Source organism: Eretmochelys imbricata, chromosome 3 (genome assembly GCF_965152235.1).
Source record: "Eretmochelys imbricata isolate rEreImb1 chromosome 3, rEreImb1.hap1, whole genome shotgun sequence".
Lineage (NCBI taxonomy): Eukaryota > Metazoa > Chordata > Testudines > Cheloniidae > Eretmochelys > Eretmochelys imbricata.
In genome coordinates, this window is record NC_135574.1 from 61819245 (window position 1) to 61842982 (window position 23738).

Below are 23738 nucleotides of genomic sequence, written 5' to 3' on the forward strand. Positions count from 1 at the left end.
ATGTCGCTGGCCGCGCTGCCGCTATCTCCCGCGCGGGTGTTCGCGGAGCTTTTAGCCCCGCCGCTCGGGCGCCGCGGGCGGGAGAGCGAGCCGGTGCCGGGGCTCCCCGGCGGTCGCAGTACCCCAGTGCCGCCAGGGCGGGAGGTTCATGTGAGCGGCAGCGCAGAGCTGCGTGCGGCCCCGGACCGGGCGCGGGTCTCCATCCGGCTGGGGAGCAGGAAGGGGGAGGCCGGGGAGGCGCGGAGCAGCGTGAGCCGGCGGCTGGAGTACATCGCGCAGAGCGCTCGGCAGCGCGGGGTGCAGGTGAGAGCGGGTCGGCGGCACCCCCGCCTCCTACGGGAGCCCCGAGCTGTAAACTCCAACCCCCTCCCAGCCGCGCTCCCCACTTCCAGCCCCAAACCTTAAATCTCAGCCCCTCGGAGTGCCCCGCCCTAAACCCCACCGTCATTCCTCCCCCCTCCGGAGTCTCCAGCCTTAAACCCGCCACTGGTCCCGCCCTCTAAGCCTCAACCCCCATCCGAGAGAGTTCAGCTCTAATCCTCCTCCACCCCAAGCCCTAAACCCCACTGAGCGCCCATGCCAGCACCTACGGTTGCCAATTTAGTAATCGCACAAAACCCATTACCTTTGTCCTGCCCTTCTCCGAGGCCCCGCCTCCCGCTCACTCCGTCCCCCCTTCCTCTGTCACTCGCTCTTCCCCCAGCCTCATTCACCTTCACCTGGCTGGGGCATGGGGTGGGGCTCCTGGAGGGGGTGAGGGCTGTGGCGGGTGGTGCGGGCTCTGGGGCGGGCCGGGGGAAGAGGAGTTCAGGGTGCGAGATGGGGCTCCGGGCTGGGGCTGAGGGGTTTGGAGTGCAGGAGGAGGTGTTGGGGTGTGGGTGTGGCTCTGGCTCAGGGTATGGGCTCTTGGGTGGGGCTCGGGATGAGGGATTTGGGGGGGTTCAGGGCTGGGGCAGTGGGTGGGGAATGGGAGTCTGTCTGGGCAGCACTTATCTCAGGCGACTCCTGGAAGCGGACAGCATGCCCAGCTCTTAGGCGGAGGGGCAAGGGCGCTCTGTGTGCTGTCCGCAGACACTGCCCCCAGTCAATGGGAGCTGTGGGGCCAGTGCATGGAGCCCCAGTGGCCACCCCTGTGTCTAGGAGCCGTGCGGAGCCAGGGCAGGCAGGAAGCCGACCTTAGCCTCGCTGTGCCACTGACTGGACTTTTAGTAGATCGGTCAGCAGTGCTGAACGGAGCCGCCAGGGTCCCGTTTTGACCAGGCATTCCAGTTGAAAACTGGAAGCTGGGCAACACTACCTAAACCCCAACACCCTCCCCTCCCTCGGAGTGCTGAGCTCTATACCCCACCACCTGTTCACTTCCCCTGGGGCACCCAGTTGATATCAGTGGTTGTATGATCTTTCCATTGACTTCATGTTCCTTTAATAAACTCTTTACAAAAACAGCAATGACAACAAGCAGAGTTGGTGAGGGATTGCAAAAAAGTGCAGTGATTGGAGTATGTGTTACTGACCTGGAGGAGACCTACACATGCATTAAATGCCAAAACTGAGCTATAAGTCAGAGATTTGTCTATATTCAATCCAACCAGGGATCACTGATTTTATTGTCCCATTGTTCATTACAGTTAGATGTAACAAAATGTTCTAAGAGCCCCATGAGGTGCAGCACTGTTTGTTCCACTGTAGGACATTTCACTGGCATTGTTGATGTGTGGAGAGTTGGGTGAGACATGTCTTCTTAAATTCTCAAACAAAAACTAAGCCAGCACTTTGCTGCATTTAAAACATTTTATTTTTAATTCTTATTCATTTCTTCAAAGCTTTTTATTTTTGGCATTTTATTTCAAAATCAAAGACACAAACTTACCACAAACTGGAAGTGTGTATATAGGGGGTTATAGATATGAAGGGTAATTTTGACAGCTCTTTAATTTATACCTCCTTTTTTCTGGCTAGGACTTAGAAATCTCCTGTGAAGGAGCTTCTTTGCACAGTAGGCACTGCTTTGTGGAAGATTTAGAAGGAAATTTGCCTTTAAATGCAGGTCACAAACTTATGAAAATGCGCACATCCATGTCAAAGTTTTACTTGCCCACACTCATTTTCATGGTGTGGGTAATATTTTGCAAGGCTGCCTTAAGGATCTCTATCTAAGCCAATCCTGTCTTAATATCTGTGCTTTTCTTTCTCTCCTGTGAAGTAGTTGCTGCTTTCTTTGCTGAGTAGGAGGATTATGCAGCCTTCCTTTACATTCACCTCATTCTCATTGTGCACTAATAGATATTCTGCTGCATTGTGTTAGCTACACACTCTGTTGCTAATATGTTAAGAGTGGCACTAACACTTAGCTTGCTGGCCCCTGTCCAGTCTGCAGCACTCATTTGTTCCCTTGCAGCAACACAGCATGGCTCTCCCTTCTCTCTTCTTCCCAAAACCCTGCCTATAGTTCTGACCCACTCACAAAACAAATGGGCTAAAACAGGGAGTTATACCTCTAAATTCTTTCAGAGAAGAGGTAGCGCTGTGATTAAAATTTTACAGAGGAATGATGACAATGATTGTGCTTTCTCTACAGGGAAAGTGAACTGGTTGTGGGAGTTGTACCTCTCTAGTGCAGACAGACCAGGGATCTTCCACCACAGGCTAGGACACATTAATCTGGTACTTTTCTCATTGATATTTATGTTAGCAAAATATAGCAGGAAGCAAAACATGAGACACTGCCACTAAATCACTTATATACATTCCCCAAAGAAGAACTCACTTTACCCCTAGATTGCTGGAAGGAATCTAGCCCAGGTGGGTGGCATCTTATAGCTGTTCTGTGACTTATGTATATTAAGTTGGTTATCAGTCAATTTTCTAGTGGTGAGAGATCCATGTCATAATCACAACTTGTTGCTATTCTCATCTGAGAAGCCAAAGACTGAAAATGAATGGAAGGGGAATTGTCTTTCTGCCCCTAGAAGCTGACTCTTCAAATTAGGGATGAGGCAGATGGTGACAGAGGAAGCTTGTGCTGCTGCCTGTGCTATTCAGTACTTATATGGATAAGTAGAAGATTGTAGGTTTCCAGCATTCAGCCGCCTGTGGCTTCTGTGTGTGAATATAGTGCTCACATCTGGGAAAAAAAAATGCTTCACACTTATTCACTCCAGCTAGATATTTCTAATCCTATTAAGATATATGCAGCTGGCACATGATTCATACAGACAGGACTCCAGTTTGTTCATAGTTCTGTTTCTCTTGCTATGGTGTGGCTACTTATATTAAAATCCATCTGGGGAATCTCCCCGCATTGACCCTCTCTATACACTGCTTACACAGAATGAATAGTCTTACCCAAAAATATTCAGTGAGTTACGTCTGTCAAAAGAAAAGAAGTACTTGTGGCACCTTAGAGACTGAAATTTATGTTCCTTACCAAGAAATTTTTCTATTGAAAATGCCTTTTACCTCCAAACTTTTGTGGGTTAATTATTAATCCAGGTAAGCTGCTTCAAGAGGTTACAGCCACACTAGTGGGCTTTTCTTCAAATATGGATGGCATTTTTGAGTAAGTACGGGGCTGGGCCATGAGGAAGCTTTGAAGTCACATTTTCACAAATCCAATTGCAAAGCAGTGTCTTATACATTATTTGGGAGGTGGCTGCAGCTTTAGCTCCAAAAGAATAATCTGAAAGCAAACAATTTTATTTAAGGGCTTATAGTGTTTTCGGCAACTACACCATTATGAAATCTGCTGAAGTCTCAAAATCCAGTGGATGAACGCCTGGTGTGGTTTGGTTTTTTCGTCCACAGGTTCTTTATTATGGGGAAGCCCTTGACTCCTGGTTTCATTCCTACACCAAAAATAACCACCATAGTAAATTGTCCAACCATCTCATATTTTATTGCTAGGTACAACTAAATAGTTCTTTTAAAAAATGTGGGAAGACCACGAAAAAATGACTCATGGAAGCCTAGCTTGTGGTGACCAAGTTGTGAATAACTGACTTCCAGCCTTGCCACTATGGTAATTCAAAATAGGACGACACAAAGTGCTAGAACACCTCCATGAATGACATGGAAGATGGATGCAAATTAAAGTAAAATACTACTCAAATAGGAGGTGTTGCAAACACCAATGACGCCTGCAAAATTTTTTACAAAATGAAATCTGACCTGGACCAAGCTTAGCTATATATCTCGGGAAAACCAGTCTGAAATAAATTTAAAGAAATTGTGTAAAGAAGAAATGTATAAACAACATAGGCTTACTTACTGTATGTTCCATTCTAATTATCCAGTGAAGTGGGCTGTAGCCTACGAAAGCTTATGCTCTAATAAATTTGTTAGTCTCCAAGGTGCCACAAGTACTCCTGTTGTTTTTTGCAGATACAGACTAACACGGCTGCTACTCTGAAAACAGGCTTATGGTGGTAGCATATTTTGTAGGATTTTCATGCTTTGAGAGTAGGGGAAAATGGAAAAGCAGAGAAGGACATAGCACCACCATGTAAGCCTTGGACTTATAGCTCTTTAGGACAGGAACAATCTTTTCATTTTGTTTATACAGTGTCTAGTACAGGGGTTGGCAACCTTGGGCAAGTGGCATCAGGGTAGTCCGCTGGTGGGCTGCGAGACATTTTATTTACATTGACCATCCATAGGCACAGCCCCGCTGCAGCTCCCAGTGGCTGCGGTTCTCTGTTCCCAGCCAATGGGAGCTGCGGGAAGCAGCTGCCAGCATGTCCCTGCGGCCCACCACTTCCCGCAGCTTCCATTGGCTGGGAACAGCGAACTGTAGCCACTGGGAGCTGTGGGGGGCGCGTGCCTGGGGATGATCAATGTAAACAAAATGTCTCACGGCCCGCCAGTGGATTATCCTGTTGGGCTGCGTGCTGAATATTGCCGACCCCTGGTCTAACACAATGGGATTCTCTTCCATGACTGAGATTCCTATGTGCTATTGCAAAACAAACAAAAAAAAATGACCTTTTTCTGGAACAGTGGTGTTTTATTTCAGTAACACCACAAAAATACATTGGGTGAGCAAATTACATGTGTGGTTCTTTTGAGAATAGATTTATAGACTGATGGAGTGGATGAGATAACAGATCACATGCAAGACATGTTAATTATTAATTCTAAACTGGAAAATTATCCTACCGTGAACCATTTCTTGCCCACTGAAACTTAGAAAATGGAACAGACTGTTGCACAAGTTCTAAGAACATGGCATCAAATGTAAAGCTCATCTTAAAGTATTGCTAAAACTAATTTTTTATGGGGCTAGTGTGATTGAATTGATAGCTCCTCAAGAAGAAAAAAAATTTACAGCAGACGTAAAAGCAGTTAAAAATAAACCAAAAAACCTTTTCCTTTTCAGCTAGTCAGTCATAATTTTAATTAAGAATTCCACTAACATCCATCCTTCCCTCACCTTCCTTTCTGTCAAGAAAGATTATCATAAACAGGAGCAAAAAATCTCCATGGGAAGATTATTGTAAAAGTTAATAATAATATAATTGAGCAGACATTTCTTCCACTAATCTTCATATGGAATTGATTATTGCTGAAAACTGTTAATTTCAAATCTGGAGGGTGATGGAATAAAAATTAACTTCCTGTGGAATATTACCAAAAGAGATACTGCACACAAAATGTCTTACCACCATTTATGTTGTAGTAGGACCCAAAACCACAAGATGGCAGTGTCCTTAAATACATGTGCAGCACATATAAAGTATCAAATAAGACAATTGTACTTCAATCTGTGAGGAGAAAGGACAGGCTTAAAGTATTTTGAATGGGGTTGGGGGACATTTTCCTTCTCCATATTCAGATTACCAAGCCAGCTGTTCATTATTAGTCATGTCAGCATGGTTATTTCTATAAAAGAAAAGGAGTACTTGTGGCACCTTAGAGACTAATCAATTTGTTTGAGCATAAGCTTTCGTGAGCTACAGCTCACTTCATCGGATGCATACTGTGGAAAATACAGAAGATGTTTATATACATACAAACCATGAAAAAATGGGTGTTTACCACTACAAAAGGTTTTCTCTCCCCCCACCCCACTCTCCTGCTGGTAATAGCTTATCTAAAGTGATTACTCTCCTTACAATGTGTATGATAATCAAGGTGGGCCATTTCTAGCGCAAATCCAGGGTTTAACAAGAACCTCTGAGGAACAGTGGGGGGGAAAGGAATAAACAAGGGGAAATACATTACCTTGCATATGACTTAGCCACTCCCAGTCTCTATTCAAGCGTAAATTAATTGTATCCAATTTGCAAATGAATTCCAATTCAACAGTCTCTCGCTGGAGTCTGGTTTTGAAGTTTTTCTGTTGTAATATCGCAACTTTCGTGTCTGTAATCGCGTGAACAGAGAGACTGAAGTGTTCTCCGACTGGTTTATGAATGTTATAATTCTTGACATCTGATTTGTGTCCATTTATTCTTTTATGTAGACACTGTCCAGTTTGACCAGTGTACATGGCAGAGGGGCATTGCTGGCACATGATGGCATATATCACATTGGTAGATGTGCAGGTGAACGAGCCTCTGATAGTGTGGCTGATGTGATTAGGCCGTATGATGGTGTCCCCTGAATAGATATGTGGGCACAGTTGGCAACGGGCTTTGTTGCAAGGATAGGTTCCTGGGTTAGTGGTTCTGTTGTGTGGTATGTGGTTGCTGGTGAGTATTCACTTCAGGTTGGGGGGCTGTCTGTAGGCAAGGGCTGGCCTGTCTCCCAAGATTTGTGAGGGTGTTGGGTCATCCTTCAGGATAGGTTGTAGATCCTACAGACAGCCCCCCAACCTGAACCCCCCCCCGCCCCGTTCCTCAGACATTCTTGTTAAACCCTGAATTTGTGCTGGAAATGACCCACTTTGATTATCATACACATTGTAAGGAGAGTGATCACTTTAGATAAGCTATTACCAGTAGGAGAGTGGGGTAGGGGGAGAGAAAACCTTTTGTAGTGGTAAACACCCATTTTTTCATGGTTTGTATGTATATAAACATCTTCTGTATTTTCCACAGTATGCATCCGATGAACTGAGCTGTAGCTCACGAAAGCTTATGCTCATATAAATTGGGTAGTCTCTAAGGTGCCACAAGTACTCCCTTTCTTTTTGAGAATACAGACTAACACGGCTGTTACTCTGAAACCGGTTATTTCTATGTAATGTTTGAGGGAGGTTGGGAGAAGAGTGAAAAAGGGTTTCCTATGAAGGTCCAAATAAATCTATTACATTTGCCGACTGAAATTAAAAATATTGTAGGATTTGTTTTGAAAAAAAAACCTTGAATTTATTTTATAAAACAAATAAATTTTTAGAGTTGGGTTGACTCAAGTTCTCTATCCACCCCACAGGCAGCCACACTCTTAATGTACCTCAACCCTGTTCTGGCAAGAATGTTTCTGTCTGAGAAGTACAATTTGGTCACTGTGGCCAAATCATCCCTTGGCCTTAACTGAAGAGACTGCCAAAAAGTTAACTGCAATGGAGAGTTGTCTATTGGGAATTGTACTGAGATTTCCAAACTCATTTTTTATAGGAAAGCTGGTTATCGATAAATGTCATGAAACGCCAATTTCACCATATACATACAAAACAATGAAAAAATATTTCAGTTGATGATAATAAAACTTACAAATAGGCAGGGTAAGAAAAATGCTGCTTGAGAACTTAGAGTTTAGTTTCAGGATAGTTACTTTGTAGATTGTCACAATTTGTGTTTTAACAGTTCTAAAACTTTAACTTGTTGAATCTCAACGTCTGTCATTAAATAATTGACAATTCCACACATAATTTTGTGTAACTGAAAATTTAAACTGATAAAAATGCTTTAAAATAAATATTTTGATATTCTCAATTATATATATAAAAAAAGAATTCTGCCGAGCCTACTTTTAAGCCATCGCACGATGGTAATTTATGGAGCTGACTCAAACTGGTAACTTGAAATGCTTGTCAGTACATAGTGCCATAAATGGGTGCGTGCTACCTTATGTGTGCCTGACTCAAGGAATACATTGACACAAACTTCTTTTTTGAATGAGTAAGGGAAGTAGATAAACAGTGGAGAGGAATGCTGCTCTTTTCCACTCAAGGTGGAATTCAGTACAGTTTAAATGGAAAATCTGCTTTCTCCATTACCAAATCCCTGAGCCATCCACACTTGAGAGTTTTAGAAAGATTTAAATTCTTTTACAATTCTTGATTTGTTATAAATTAAACTTTTTATTGTGATGCAGTTATTTTGTAAAGGAGTGATTGTATTGTGTCAATTCAGAAAGAAGTGGGGGCAGGGAAAGCGGAAGAAGAGATGCTGAATGGAAGTTTGTGATCTCAAAAAGAAAAATGCGGGCATGGGTTTTCAAGCAATCACTATGGAAATCTATGTAAATTATGTATTTTTAAAAAGATAGAATATCCTTCTCTTTTCTAACAACCATTTTCTCTGAAGCATCCTGAGTTTTTTCCCTTTTAAATGGTGAAGCTGAATAATTAGAATGAAGGAGTGGATCTGATACGAGACAAGCAGCAAACCACTGCAATGTTCAAGTGTAACTAGAATCTCCATGTATTTTATTTATATAGTGTTTCTCATGCAACTATTCCTAGTGCTTTGTGTGATCATCACTGTGAATAATACAGCTGCTGTTGGGGCAAAGACTGTTGAAAGGGTTACTCCAAACAGCAAAAAAAACATTGCTCAATCCTTATTTAAGTCACCTATTCACTACAAGCTGCTGCTTTTGAAATCTAGAATAGGGGTTTGGAAAGCACTTTTCACACACTAGTTCTCTTTAAATTTTAAACTCATTGTTTTGTAAGTCAGATGGAGTGTTATGTAGTGATACAGAGCTTTGACTAATTGCCACTTATTAAAGGATTAGACTCTTATTAAAGAAAGAATTGTTGTCCAAAAGACTAGACTTATTATTACTTTTCAAAAGAAACTTGCAATCTTTAACTTCTATCTGGATTCTAACTGAAGGGAGTGGTGTAGCAAATTTCACATGTGTGTTTCTGAGCTACCATTAACATGCCAATACGGAAAGTTAGAATACCATGTGGCATATGAACACAAATTCTTAATTGCTGTGGTTAAAAATTATACTCTTGTACTTTGTTTCAGGAAGAAAATGTGACTGTGACAAAGGATTTTAGTAGAGTAGAAAATGCTTATCAAATGGAAGCAGAGGTATGTATTAATCATAGCAAGAGGAATAACCATGCACCTAGACATAATGAGTTTGTAGGTTTAGTCTTTTCTCCTCAAAACTAGGAAGGGACAGTTACATACAGTACAGCACTGAGACTTTCCTAAAAGAGCCAGTATGAAGTAGTAAAATTAAAAAGGCACCCACAGAATTTTGCAAGAAGTAAGCTAGGTTCTGGGGTGGTAGAGCAAGATTTTCTTCATTCTTTGCTATAGAGTGGAGCCCATTCACCCCATCATAATGGGGAGGCTATATTACATACGTTGGATGTTAGGAGAGCCTTGGCCTTCTATTTGGATGGGATGAAGGCCTTTAGGAAATCTCCCAAGCTCTTCCTATCAATTGCAGAAAGTTCAAAAGGCACAGCGATATCAGCTCTGAGGCTCTCTAATTGGGTCTCGAGCTGTATTAGCTACTGCTATCATGCTCGTAATTTGGTACCTCCACCTGGAATCTTACATTCCACGAGGTCGGTTTCCACCTTGGTCGCCTGAATTAAAGACATTTCTATTCTGGAAATCTGCAGGGCAGCAACCTGTGTGTCTGCTCATACTTTTGCAGAACACTATCTGATTACTAGAGACGCCACTTTTGTTGCCCTCTTTGGCTCCACAGTATTGTAATCCATAACGGATTTGACTCCAAAGTCCCAACCCTCCATCGGGGATACTGCTTGGGAGTCACCTACAGTGGAGTACCTATAGGGACACTACTCGAAGTAATTACTCACCTTGTGAAGTGTAACGATGGTTCTCCACAACCAACCCACCCTCCGTCTTCTTCAGAATTCTCAGTAGGGGCTCTGCAGTAGAGAAGGAACTGAGGATGGTTCACCTGCACATTGCTAATTAGCCTCGCGGCAGAGCACGAGGGAGGGAGGAGAGTGCATGTCTGGACCAAACAGACACTGCTACCAAAGATCTCCAATCAGAGGCACAGGGTGCAGACACACCTACAGTGGAGCATGTAGAGAGACACACATCTTGAAGAACCATCGTTACTGCACAAGGTGAATAACTTTCTCTTATGTGAGTAATCCCGTTGACACCAAGGTGACTATTCATGTGAATAGAGCTTTGCATGAGTAGGCCCTTACCAAGCAGGAAGTGCTGTACTGGGAGTCAATCCAGCTAAGGAAAAACACCATCTTTTTTGGTCTATGAATCTTTGCAATACAGCATGCTAATTAGACCACTATCCAATAGCTTGATAATGTGTTTTGTGGAGGGGGCCTGGAAGTTTGCATCACTGATAGTTACTTGCAACTCCGTAGTTGAAGCACAGTTCCATTTTGCACTTTAGAGAGCCTCTTTGGTTTGTATGAAGAACATAACTTATCCACCTCAAACTAACAGCACTGAGTACAGAAAGAATGTTGAGAAATACACTTATTTGTTTTTAGGATTTAAAATTAAACTGGGTCCTTTAAGAAATATGTCAGTATTTTGCCTTGGTCCTGAATTATCTTAATTGAATAGTGCAGATGCTTTAAACTTCCCCTGTAGTTGGAAGTAATTGAAGTCTAGTGGATGAGCTATATTTGAAAAATTAAGGTAAGCTATTAATGAGGTATCAAACTGTTTTTATATAGACTACAGCAAGACTTAGCTGGGGAGAGGGGGAGAGTGGATGGATAGCTCAGTGGTTTGAGCATTGGCCTGCTAAACCCAGGGTTGTGAGTTCAATCCTTAAGGGAGCTATTTAGGGATTGGGGCAAAAATTGGGAATTGGTCCTGCTTTGAGCAGGGGATTGGACTAGATGACCTCCTGAGGTCCCTTCCAACCCTGATATTCTCTGATTGGGCCAACACCTGAACTAATTCTAAAATAGAGTCATATTGATAAAGAGAACTCAACCAATCGCCAGTTTTTCTGTACCATTTTCTGCAACTCACCATCTCCCGCAGTTCTGCTAAGCATGGGACTGCTCTCCTCGCTGCCATTTCCTGAGAGGGTTCAGAGCAGCAGCACAGCTTGTGCTGGCCAACCCTCCTCCTTCCCTGATACCCTGCGTTCGCCGCAGCAGTTTGCTAAACTCACATCCTTTAAAGTTACTGTTTAGGTCAGGGGTGGGCAAACTTTTTGGCCCGAGAAATAGTATGGGAGGCCGGGTAGGGAAAGCTGTGCCTCCACAAACAGCCTGGCCCCCGCCCTCTCCCACTTCTTGCCCCTTGACTGCCCCCCTGAGAACCCCTGACCCATCCAACCCCCCCTGCTCCTTGTCCCCTGACTATCCCCTCCTGGGACCCCCCCGCCCAGAACCACCCCCCCCCGGGACCCCACTCCCCATCCAACCCCCCCCCCCGCTCCCTGTCCCCTAACTACACCCCTGCCCCCTGACAGGCCCCACGGAACTCCCGACCCATCCAACCGCCCCCACTCCTTGTCCCTTGACCGCTCCCTCCCGAGGCTCCCATCCCTAACTGCATCTGAGCAGGACTCAGGGAAAATGTAGCAAAAATATTTTCCCCCAAAAAAGTTTGAGGCCATGTGCAAAAGATTGTGTCCACAATATTTATCCAACCTCAGCAAGCTCCTGAGCTCAAGCCTCGAAGTAAATACCTCCCCTCAAAATCCTCCCTCAAGGTTCTGATTCCCCTGCACTTCTTTTTTGGAGGCATGATTAGAGAGAGGTGAAAAATTCAGTAGGGGTAAGACCATTAACATATATGACCTTAGATTTTTACAAACTCCAAAAGCCTAAAAGTTCTATTACTGAGGTTCCAAAAGTAGATACTGCAATAGCATCCTTAACAAGATATATGATTATTCTGGCTGAAGGGGAATTCTTTCCTAAGGACCCCACAGCGAAATGGAGGCCACCCACACTCTGGCAAGTCAAGAATAATTAGGCAGGCCAAAAAACAACTTGAAAAGCAACTAGCAAAAGACAAAAAAAATAACAACGAAAAATTTATTAAGTGCTTCAGAAGCAGGAAGCCTATCTAAGGACTTGTCTACACTGGCAATTTACAGCACGGCAACTTTCTTGCTCGGGGTGTGAAAAAACACCCCTCTGAGTGCAGTAAGTTTCAGTGCTGTAAAGCGCCAGTGTTGACAGTGCACCAGTGCTGTTGGAGGTGGTTTTTTTAGAGCGCCGGGAGAGCTCTCTCCCAGAGCTCTGCCGCGATCACACAAGTCACGTTAAAGCGCTGCTGCAGCAGCCCTTTTACGTTGCCAGTGTAGACTAGCCCATACAATCAGTGAGGCCTCTGGATGATCAAAGTGCTAAAGAAGTCCTTAAGCAAGAGAAGACTGATACGGAGAAGCTAAATGAATTCTTTGCATCTGTCTTCACTGCAGAGGATGTGAGGGAGATTCCCACACCTGAGCCATTCTTTTTAGGTGACAGATGTAACGAACTGTCCCAGATTGAGGTGTCAAGAGAGGAGGTTTTGGAACAAATCGATAAATTAAACAGTAATAAGTCACCAGGACCAGATGGAACTCAAATATGAAATTATAAAACTACTAATGTGGTATGTAACCTATTCAATGTTGATAAATGCAAAGTAATGCACATTGGAAAACATAATCCCAACTATACATATAAAATGATGGGGTCTAAATTAGCTGTTACCACTCAAGAAAGAGATCTTGGAATCATTGTGGATAGTTCTCTGAAAACATCCACGCGATGTGCAGCAGCAGTGAAAAAAGCGAACAGAATGTTGGGAATCATTAAGAAAGGGATAGATAAGAAGACAGAAAATATCATATTGCCTCATATAAATCCATGGTATGCCCACATCTTGAATACTGTATGCAGATGTGGTCACCCCATCTCAAAAAAGATATACTGGAATTGGAAAAGGTCCAGAAAAGGGCAACAAAAATAATTAGCAGTATGGAATGACTGCCATATGAGGAGAGATTAATAAGACTGGTACTTTTCAGGTTGGAAAAGAGGCGACTAAGGGGGAATATGATAGAAGTCTATAAAACCATGACTGGTGTGGAGAAAGTAATAAGGGTGTTATTTACTCCTTCTCATCACTCAAGACCTAAGGGTCACCAAATGAAATTAATAGGCAGCAGATTTTAAAACACACAAAAGCAGTATTTTTTTCACAGAATGCAGTTAACCTGTGGAACTCCTTGTCAGAAGATGTTGTGGAGGCCAATACTATAACAGTGTTCAAAAAAGAACTAGGTAAGTTCATGGAGGATAGGTCCATCAATGGCTATTAGCCAGGATGGACAGGGACCTCCAGACTACAAATTTGAAGCCTTGGTTGAGGGCCTGAGAACCCCGTATCTTTCAACACTGGAGCTATCTACAACTTGCAAAACCCTTGGAGATCGCTTGCTTCCATTCTACCAATCTGGAAAAATGTTACAACAGACAGATGGGTATTGGAAATTAATGAGACTGGTTACTCCATCCGCTTTACCTCCAAACCCCGTACCCGCCTTACCTCCCCGTCCCTCTTCAGGGATCCCTCTCATAAAAATCTACTGTGAGAAGAGGGTAACCCACCTCATACATCTAGGAGCAGTGGAACCCTTATCAACGGAATACAGAGGGAGGGGATTCTTTTAACACTACTTTCTCACACAGAAAAAACAGGAGGGTGGAAACCCATCCTCAACCTATGGTGACTCAACAAATTTGAAAACACAATGATTCAAAATGGTCACACTAGGCACCATAATTCCAGCACTAGAAAGGGGAGACTGGTTCTCAGCCCTCGACCTCTAGGATGCGTATTTTCATATAACCATCCATCACATCAGCGGTTTCTCTGCTTTGCAATAGGGCAAGATCATTTCCAAGACAAGGTTCTACCCTTCAGCCTATCCACTGCCCCGTGGATATTTTCAAAGGTCCTAGCCGTTGTAGCTGCCTTATCTCTGCAGAAAAGGAATCGTGATATTTCTGTACTTGGATGACTGTCTGCTGAAAGCACCAACGTTGCAGTGTTAGAGTCCACCGAACAGGTGATAACTCTATTTACGAGGTTAGGCCTTCAAATAAACATTGAAAAATCCACTCTGACACCAGTACAACCACCAGAGTTTATTGGGGCATACCTCAATTCTCCTGAAGCGATGGCCTCCCTACCAAGAAAATGATTTCTGACTTTACCCAACCTGATCTCCATGACGTGAAATAGTCCACAAGTGTGTGCCAGAACCTGCCTACAACTTCTAGGCCACATGGCTGTCGTGACCTTCATCATCAGACACGCGAGGTTACATTTGCAGTGTCTACAAGCCTGGCTCTGGACAAACTATGTTCCACACAGGAACAATATAAACAAGCCCCTCACAGTGCCGCACAAAATAAAAGACTCCCTTCTATAGTGGACACACCCATAAAACATCTGGAGGGGAGTGCCCTTCACACAGAATCCACCAACACTTACCATCACCATAGATGCATCCCTTCTGGGTTGGGGGGCGCATCTAAACCCACACTCTATCCAGGGCCGGTGGTCCACAGCGGAATCCTATCTTCATATAAACCTTTTAGAACTACAAGCTGTCCGAAATGCCTGCTCCTACTTCTTACCGATCATCAAAGACAAGACTGTACAGATCCTTACAGACAACTTGGCTTGTATGTTTTACATAAACAGACAAGGGGGAGCATGATCACACTCCCTATGCATGGAACCCATGCAACTCTGCCAATGGCATATTACAGCATCGTACCCACCTGGATGTCAGAATACCGCACCAGATAGGCTGAGCAGGCACTTCTCTCAGGACCATGAGTAGGAGCTGGATACATGTGTGCTCCTAAACATTTTTCGGAATTGCGGGTTCCCAACAATAGATCTCTTTGCAACCACTCAAAACACCAAATGCCTGCAGTTTTGCTTCAGAGCAGGACTCAGTCCATACTCTCTCAGCAATGCCTTCCTCACCAAATGGAATACTCCCCTCCTATACACCTTCCCTCCCACCCCTCTCCTAGCGCAAGTTGTTCACAAAATCAGACAGGACAGATCCAGAGTGATCATAATAGCCCCCATATGGTCTTGACAAATGTGGTATCCTTATCTTCTACAGATGGCTGTGTGTCCACCACGCACGCTCCCGCTTCAGTCTTGGCTCCTATCTCAGGACACAGGATGCGTCCTCCATCCAGATCCTCAAAGACTCCAACTCAAAGCGTGGTTACTTCATGGCTCTCAGGATGACAGACGTACATAACATTTTGTTAAACAATTGTAGGACAACCACCTGCCTCATGCACATGCATAAATGGAAGAGATTCGGTGCCAATATAAACAGGCTGCAGCTATTTCAGCACCATTACCACTAATACTAGACTACTTGCTAGAACTAAAACAGTCTGGCCTTTCCATGAGTTCCATAAGAGTACACCTATCTGCCATCACGGCATTTCACCACAAAGTAGATAGATTCTCTACCTTTGTACACCCACTTACTCAACACTTTTTCAAAGGCCTCTCCAACATCTTCCCGGAAATTCGAAATCCTAACCCACCATGGGATCTCAACCTAGTCCTCCACATCTTCACCAGACCTCCATTTGAGACCATGGCAACATGCTGCCTGCTACACCTTTCTCTAGTGGCCTTTATATCCTCCAGATGGGTGGGAGAACTGGGAACTCTCATCGTTGACCCACCTTACATAATCTTTTTCAAAGATAAAGTATCCCTCAGGCTACACTCCAAGATTCTCCCTAAAGTTGTATCGTCCTTTCACCTCAACCAACCTATCCACTTAGTGACATTTTTCCCCAAACCACATGAGGCTGGACAACAGTCCAGACTACACACCTTGGATGTCTGCAGGGCAATAGCCTTCTATATTGAAAGAACAAAATCTTTTCATAAGTCTCCAAAACTGTTCATCTCCATCACTGAATGATCCAAAGGGAACACCATATCCAAACAGCAGCTATCCAAATAGATATTGGACTGCATAAAACTGCGTTATTTCCAGCATGACCAACAACCGCCTACAGGGATTACACGCATTCTGCCAGGGCCTTATCAGCCTCCATAGCCTTTCTTAACAATGTTCCCATCACAGATATCTGTAGGGTTGCAACCTGCAACCCATACATTTACTTAGCTGTATGCTTTACAACAGCACGCATCCTCCGATGCCCTGTTCGGACACACTGTAGTTTCATCTGCTACAACTCCGAAGTCCCCTCCTTCCACCGGAGGGCACTGCTCTGAAGTCACCTAAGTTGGAGCACCCACAGGGACACCACTCGAAGAAGAGAAAGTTACACACCTTGTGCAGTAACGTAGATTCTTCGAGATGTGTGTCCCTGTGGGTGCTCCACTACCCTTTCTCCTCCCTTCTACTTTGGAGTTTCACACTAATGATCTGCAGTAGAGAAGGCATGGTGCAGGGGTTGGTTGCACAGCACCAGATAACCACCTGAAGCAGTGCGAGATGGGGATCGCACATGTGTGACCCAACTGGAAACTGCTACCATAAATCTCCAATTACAAGCGCAGGGGCGCACAAACATCTAAAGTGGATCACCCACAGGGACGCACATCTCGAAGAACCTATGTTACTGCACAAGGTAACTTTCTCATCTTATCTCTATCCTACACAAGTGGGTGTAAAATGGCTTCTGAACTATCAGAGACTACAAATATACTATAGGAGATAACAAAATGGGCAGAAAAGAACCTCCCTCCTCACAGGTGATTCACATAAAAGGGAAGTTGAATCAGAAAGCAGACTGGCTGAGCCAATGCACAGTCAGCAGAATAGTGCCTGAACCAGGAAGTCTTCAATCTGATCTTAAAGATGCTTGGTTTCCTCTTGGTTGATCTATTTGCAAGTTACAAAAAGACCAGCAGCTGAAATACTTTATCAGGGAATCCCAAGTCCATGGGAACAGAGTCCTGTCATACAGATGGCCAAGAAAGCTTGTGATATGCATTCCTTCCCTCTCATAAGAAAAATAATTCAAAAGATAATGCAGAAACAAGTAAAGGAGATGGTGATAATTGTGTATTGGCCAAGGAAGCCCTGGTTCTCTGATTTGATAGATCTAAAACTGCAAATCGCCATTACAGCTGCCACCCAGACTGGACATCCTTGACCATGGCTCTTTCCTCCACCCAGACCATCTTCAGCTGAGAGCCTGGTTATTGAAAGGAAAGTGTTCTAACAGTACTAGGCCTATCTTCCAAAGTGATTAGGACTTTGTATGAGTCCAGGAGAGTCTCCATGATAAAAGCTTATTCTTCCATCTGGATCAAGTTCAGCATTTGGTGCCAGGAAAGCAATGCTAATCCAAGAGATCTGGAACTCCAGCTATCCTGGACTCTTTCAAAGAAGGTATGGATAAAGGTCTTCAGTCCAGCACCATAGCGCGCCAGGTATCTGCCACTGGTAGTATTCTATTCACAGGATCCTCAAGTTCTTTGGCACAGAATCCCAAGGTAGTCAGATTTGTCAGAGCAGTCAAACTGGCAGTCAGACCAGTCTTCCCTAAATGGGTCCCACCACTGGTGTTGAGGGCCCTAGCCATTCACCCTTTCAAGCCTCTGACTTGTATATCAGCATTTTGTCTCTCCATCAAAATCTGTTTTCTGGCTGCCATCATGTCTGCTGGGCAAGGTTCAAATCTGGCAGTCCTATTTATGCAAGCACCCCTGAGTGTTCCATGAAGACAGGAGGGTACTGAGAACTGCAGTTGTTTCTCCCCAGCATGAAGTTTGCTTTCCATAGCTTGCAGAAGATTATCCTTCCTTCTTTCTGCTCAAAGCCACAGCACCCACCCAAGAAGCTGGGGCACAATTTAGATGTCAGAAAAGCACTGTAAATCTATATCAAGTGCACAGAATCCACAAGGTCAGGCCCTGTTTGCCTTCTTTCATGCAAAATGTCAAAGGCTCAGAATCTCCAGGCTGTCTCTTGTTAGGTGGGTAAGATGGTGCATTGTTGAAACTTACAAAAAGGATCAGGCACTTCTCTTTCAGAAGCTATCCAGGCACACTCCACGAGATCCACGGCAACCTTGTGGGCCGAATGAGCATGTGCCTCTACCACAGATAGAGCGGAGCAGCCACCTGGTCATTGGTTAATAGCATTGTCAAACATGAGAAAGTGGACATTCTGTCCTCTGCAAAAGCCTCCTTTGGCTGAAAGGTGCTCCTTGCAGTGGTCCAGTAACAGTCTTGCCTTTTGGTCAGTCCTCAAGGGGGAGGAGGTCTATTTAACTCTTTTTCTATTTACCCTTTCTTGTCCCTCCCCACTACTGTACACTACTCACGACTTCCCACGTATAACAAAATTGTGGGAGATATTGGGCTGCAGAATGAAAAATTTCTTAAAATAATTTCCTTTCTGCTAGCAGCACCTCCCACAATTCTACCCACCTTGGTGGCTTTCTGCCAAGGATAAGCCTTTTATTTGCATATTTATCATGCAGGGAGTTGGCCTGGTCCACAGTTAATGCATTGGCTGTTGATGTTATGCTTATAAATATTTTTCTCTGAGCTTTTCACACAGCTTTGGAATGACTCACCTGGCAGCAAGGGGGAAAAGGGCACGTGGCCAGCATGAGCTGCACTGCAGCTTTGAATCGCCACTGAAAGCTGCAGAGAGGAGAAGAGCAGCCATGTGTATAGCAGAATTGTGGAAGATGCTTCTAGCAGAAAGGAAATCATCAATTAATTTTTTTTCTATTTCATGCAACAATTCTGTGAATTGTAATGGCTCAGTGGTAAGAGGAAGACTGGACAGATGCAGTAAGTTCCTACTGGCAGGTCACTTGGCCCAGCTGTTATTGTGTTTAAAGAGTCATGACAGCTTATTAGCTTGGGCACCAGTGATAGCTCCTTAGGCTCCACTGTGCGTTGAGTTAGTGCTATAGCAGGAGCACAAGGGGAACCCACAAAGCACACAGACATCAAAATTCACACTGGTCCTGGGCCCACCCTATTTACATAAGTAGAGTTCTCGTTGTAACAGCCCTCTAAACAAATGAATAATTTGCAAACTGAGTGTCACTGTCATAAATATAAAGGGAAGGGTAAATACCTTTAAATCCCTCCTGGCCAGAGGAAAAACCCTTTCACCTGTAAAGGGTTAAGAAGCTAAGACAGCCTCGCTGGCACCTGACTAAAATGACCAATGAGGAGACAAGATACTTTCAGAGCTGGAGGGGGGGGGGAACAAAGGGTTTTCTCTGTCTGTGTTGGCTTTTGCTGGGACCAGAGCAGGAATGCAGGTCAGAACTCCTGTAAAAAATCAGTAAGCAATCTGATTAGATATGTGTTAGATTCTGTTTTGTTTAAATGGCTGATAAAATAAGTTGTGCTGAATGGCATGTATATTCCTGTTTTTGTGTCTTTTTGTAACTTAAGGTTTAGCCTAGAGGGATTCTCTATGTTTTGGATCTGATTACCCTGTAAGGTGTTTACCATCCTGATTTTACAGAGGTGATTCTTTTACTTTTTCTTTAGTTAAAATTCTTCTTTTAAGAACCTGATTGCTTTTTCATTGTTCTTAAGATCCAAGGGTTTGGGTCTGTGTTCACCTATGCAAATTGGTGAGGATTTTTATCAAGCCTTCCCCAGGAAAGGGAGTGTAGGGTTTGGGGGGATTTTGGGGAGAAAGACGTTTCCAAGTGGGCTCTCTCCCTGTTATATTTGTTAGACACTTGGTGTTGACAGCAATAAAGTCCAGGGACAAAAGGTAAAATAGTTTGTACCTTGGGGGAAGTTTTAACCTAAGCTGGTAAAAATAAGCTTAGGGGGTCTTCATGCAGGTCCCCACATCTGTACCCTAGAGTTCAAAGTGGGGAAGGAACCTTGACAGTCACATTCACCAGTATGCCTTTTGGATGCTTCCCAGAGTCGTGCAAATGTAAAGTAGCTGTAAACCCTGTTTAGCTGCATGGTTTTGGTGTACCAATAAATCTGTCCTTAAGTGAATTATTTAAGGTTGATAGTGCATACCATATCATAAGATATATTGCATGGTACCATTCTCTTTGTGTTTCTTGTTTAGTGTTTGTGTGAAACTAATAGTTTTAAAAAAGACTAAGGAAATTCCCAGACAAAAAGCTATGTTACAACAGAGTTAAGAGTATACATCAGTTACTTCTGAGGACAGAACGTTTTATCCTGTAGTGATGACACAGTGGGGAAGAAATATGAAAAAAAAAATCATGTCTTTAAAAATCAGTTAAATCTAACCATGAGCCCTAAACACTAAAATGCTTGAATCATAATGATATAGTTTTTGCATGACATCACTACAGGGTTGTTTTGGTATCTTAAGGTTGCTAAGGTTGTTTTAGTGTCTTAACTGTGCACTTCTTAACATGTTTTGACTTTTTAAATGTAACTCAAATTCCCAGAGTTTTAATGCTTGGTTTTGGGATAATTACAGCATTCCTGTAATTTTTATTTTTACCCTTAAATTACTGAGATATACTCTCAGCCGTAACTATTTTTGGATGGGAGGAGCAGGGGAACACAGATTTATATAAAAGTTATATTTCTTGGATTTTAACCTTAAAATTTAATATTACTAAAATACTAGTCACTAAACATTAAGTTTAGTCTTCTTGTAAGTGCATGTAAGAGTACCTAGAATTACACTGCAATTTTCCTTCCTGCATATCCTCTTCACCCCATTTTCCTAGTTTTCTGAATAATCACTCATGAAGTAGTAACTGGCATTTGTACTTGCCTAAGCTGTCTTCAGAATGTAAGAATTAGAGACACATGGCTTGTGAAATCTTAAGGGCACGTTTTCTTTCTCCAAATTGCTAATATACCAAAAATCCTAGAGTTCCTCACAAAGAGCATATTCTGAATCCATTATTTTCATTCTGCTGCAAAACAATGATCATTTAACAGGCATCTTCTAGGCAAGTAGTAGTGGAGGTATAGGACTAATACCCTCAGTTGTTCTTACATATCAGGTTTGCAATTTGCCCTTGTAATTAAGTCACTGAAAGGAAAGTCACTTTTCTAATCCACTTACGTTTACTTACAGGTCTGCATTACATTTAGTGATTTTGGAAAAATGCAGAACATTTGCAACTTACTCGTTGAGAAACTGGGTAGTTCTGTTATCATCAGTCCACCACACTTCTACCATACAGCAGAGGCTATAGACACCCTTCGGTAAGTTCTCCCTCTCCTTTCCACAGAAATGCACAGCCTCAGGAAGCATTTACATAATACATAATCCACACAGTTTAAAATGGGAAGCAATGATAGTCTCCCTGTTGTCCACTCCTGCCTTATACTTAAAGGAAAATTCAAGAAACTTTAAAAAGGTTATACAGTTTTTATAAATCCAATTCCATTTAGCTTGCAAATAGTAAAGCTTAATCTTTCATGGAGGCTGAAGTGTCCTTGTATAAAGGCAGGAGGTAACAAGCTTTTCCATGATTTCAATAGGAAAAACAATCTGCTTAACATGCTCAGTCAGCATATCTGGTTTTTCAATGGGGTTAAATGAAAGCAAATTAATTTTAGTTTGGGATTTGTCCAGGAAGGTACAAGCATTTAACAGGCTCCATCCACTTCCCCAAGTGCTGCTGCTGTCCTCTTAGCTGCTGACAACAAACTTTGAAATACACCTTTCTAAAGAAACTACATTTCAGTTACTTTGAGGAGAAAGAAGAGCTTTCTAACATCAAAACATCCTCCCACAGCACCCCAGCCATAGAGGGAGAGTTAATTTGCCATGAAGGACATGAGACAAACATTCAGTGGTTGATGAAGGAAGGCGCCTGGGAAGATTAACTACATTTATCTGTTCCTCTTCCCCTAGTTTTTCAATTCACATTGAGATGAACTAAAAGAGCATTCAAAAGCCTGCTTTTCCCATTGATGCCACCAAAAAAACCCTTCTCCATCTCTTCTGAAGTTCACACTCTGCAGATGGCCATGGCTATGTCCAAGAAACAAGCTCAGTCATCCACTGCTTAAAATAATGTTGAAATTGCCACAGAGGTGTGGTTGTGAGCAATATGTATTCTAAATGTCCAGCCATGAGTTTGTTAGCACACTGGAGTTTTCCCTTACAAGCTACCTCCTCCACATGCTCCCCATTTTTAACCATCAAGCATATGAGTGGGGAAGTAGAAGTGCCTTGCATCTATGTAGTCACAAAAAAATAATGATTTGGCAGGAGTTTCTGTGCTAAAGTTGGATCAGTTAACCTACCTTGCTTTTTACCTTCCAGGCGTCAAGTATGTCTTGCTGCTGTTGGGAACACACGTCAAAAAGCTCAAGAGGTCTGTCGACTGTTTGGCCAGTCACTGGGAAAACCACTGCTAATCAGAGAAGAGGAAATGAAAGAGTGGGAAGGCCAAATAGACAGTCACCCATCCAACTCCTCAGACACACTCACTGTGCAGCAGAGAATCCAAAGTGCCACTATTTATGCTTCTTCAAAAGTATTTGCTATTTTTGAGATAAAGGGAAGAGAAAAGAGGAAAAACAAGCTTATCTAGACGCATGTTAAAGGATTTTTCTTATTTGTCTCTGACAAATCGTGGAATAAATGTATGTACTTTAAAGTACAAATTTATTCAGTTTTTCAGACCTGCATCTTCCTCTATAAATGATCAGGAAAAACTAGTTATAACATTAGTTGTCCGACCCTTCCCCCTCAAAAAAATAAGACCAGATTGTTCTCAGAACTACCTGGAGACACACAAATAGTTTTATCATGGTTCTTCAAACAAATTGAAGGTGGACACCCCAAGCTACACTGAAATAATTGGCAGTTTCCATGAGAGGAGAGGAAGGCTCAAAGGCTTTATATATACTTCATGCCATCACTAGTATTCCTCCCCTTTCTACACCCTTATTTACAGTGGGTAGAGTTGGGTAGGACACCAGTAGGAAGCTCATATATACAGCTTTTTTGTATGCTAAAGTAAGAAGGCCTCCAGCACATTTATTTTCTCTCTTACACCTGGAGAAAGACTGATTAAATACCACGTTCCTTAGATACTAATTTGTGTCCTAAGAGTTGGTCTAAACATACTAAGCAAAGATAAGTAGCTCAGTGTACACTCCTTCAAAAAAGTAGATATTCACATTACAGATTTACTTACTGCAAATATCCACAAGAACTTGTTAACATTTAGTCCCAGTTGGCCTCCATCTAGATCAGTGCCCTTCAACTAGTGTGAATATATTACTTTTGAAGAAACACTGCATGCTAGACTATTTAGCTTGCACAAAAAGCTAAAATATTTGATGTGCAGAATGTTTGGTGCTGCTAGTTACAATGCAGCTATATTTAAAGCTTTCATCCCAAGCTAGCGAGAACTAAATTATTCATTGTCCTCAATTCACAATATTCTAATTATATATATATAGACAGAGAGAAAATGTTTTACTTTAGTAACCTCAACATAATGCATCACTGAATATGTAATGGAACTGAAATAAGCCATTAACATACATATCAAAATAAGCCATTAACATATGTTTCATATAGAGTTCAATTTTATTTCTTTAATGAAATAATTTACAAATCAGTGTTACCCTGCTTTCCATTTGTCCCAGTTTAAA

General features: G+C 42.9%; 1 protein-coding gene across 1 annotated transcript; it reads left to right on the forward strand.

The window, feature by feature from the left end:
• On the forward strand, positions 1 to 23719 carry IRAK1BP1 (interleukin 1 receptor associated kinase 1 binding protein 1). The gene is made up of 4 exons (XM_077812719.1): positions 1 to 303; positions 9144 to 9209; positions 21196 to 21326; positions 22396 to 23719. The coding sequence occupies exons 1-4, from the start codon at positions 1 to 3 to the stop codon at positions 22664 to 22666; spliced, it is 771 nt and encodes a 256-aa protein (XP_077668845.1). The 3' UTR covers positions 22667 to 23719.
• The last annotated feature ends 19 nt before the right edge of the window (positions 23720 to 23738 follow it).

What these genes read in the sequence shown, in the direction of transcription:
- IRAK1BP1 (XM_077812719.1), top strand. Translation starts at nt 1, where the DNA reads ATGTCGCTGGCCGCGCTGCCGCTATCTCCCGCGCGGGTGTTCGCGGAG. An exon ending in CTCGGCAGCGCGGGGTGCAG is followed by an intron (nt 304 to 9,143) that starts GTGAGAGCGGGT and finishes ACTTTGTTTCAG; the next exon opens with GAAGAAAATGTGACTGTGAC. An exon ending in CTTATCAAATGGAAGCAGAG is followed by an intron (nt 9,210 to 21,195) that starts GTATGTATTAAT and finishes GTTTACTTACAG; the next exon opens with GTCTGCATTACATTTAGTGA.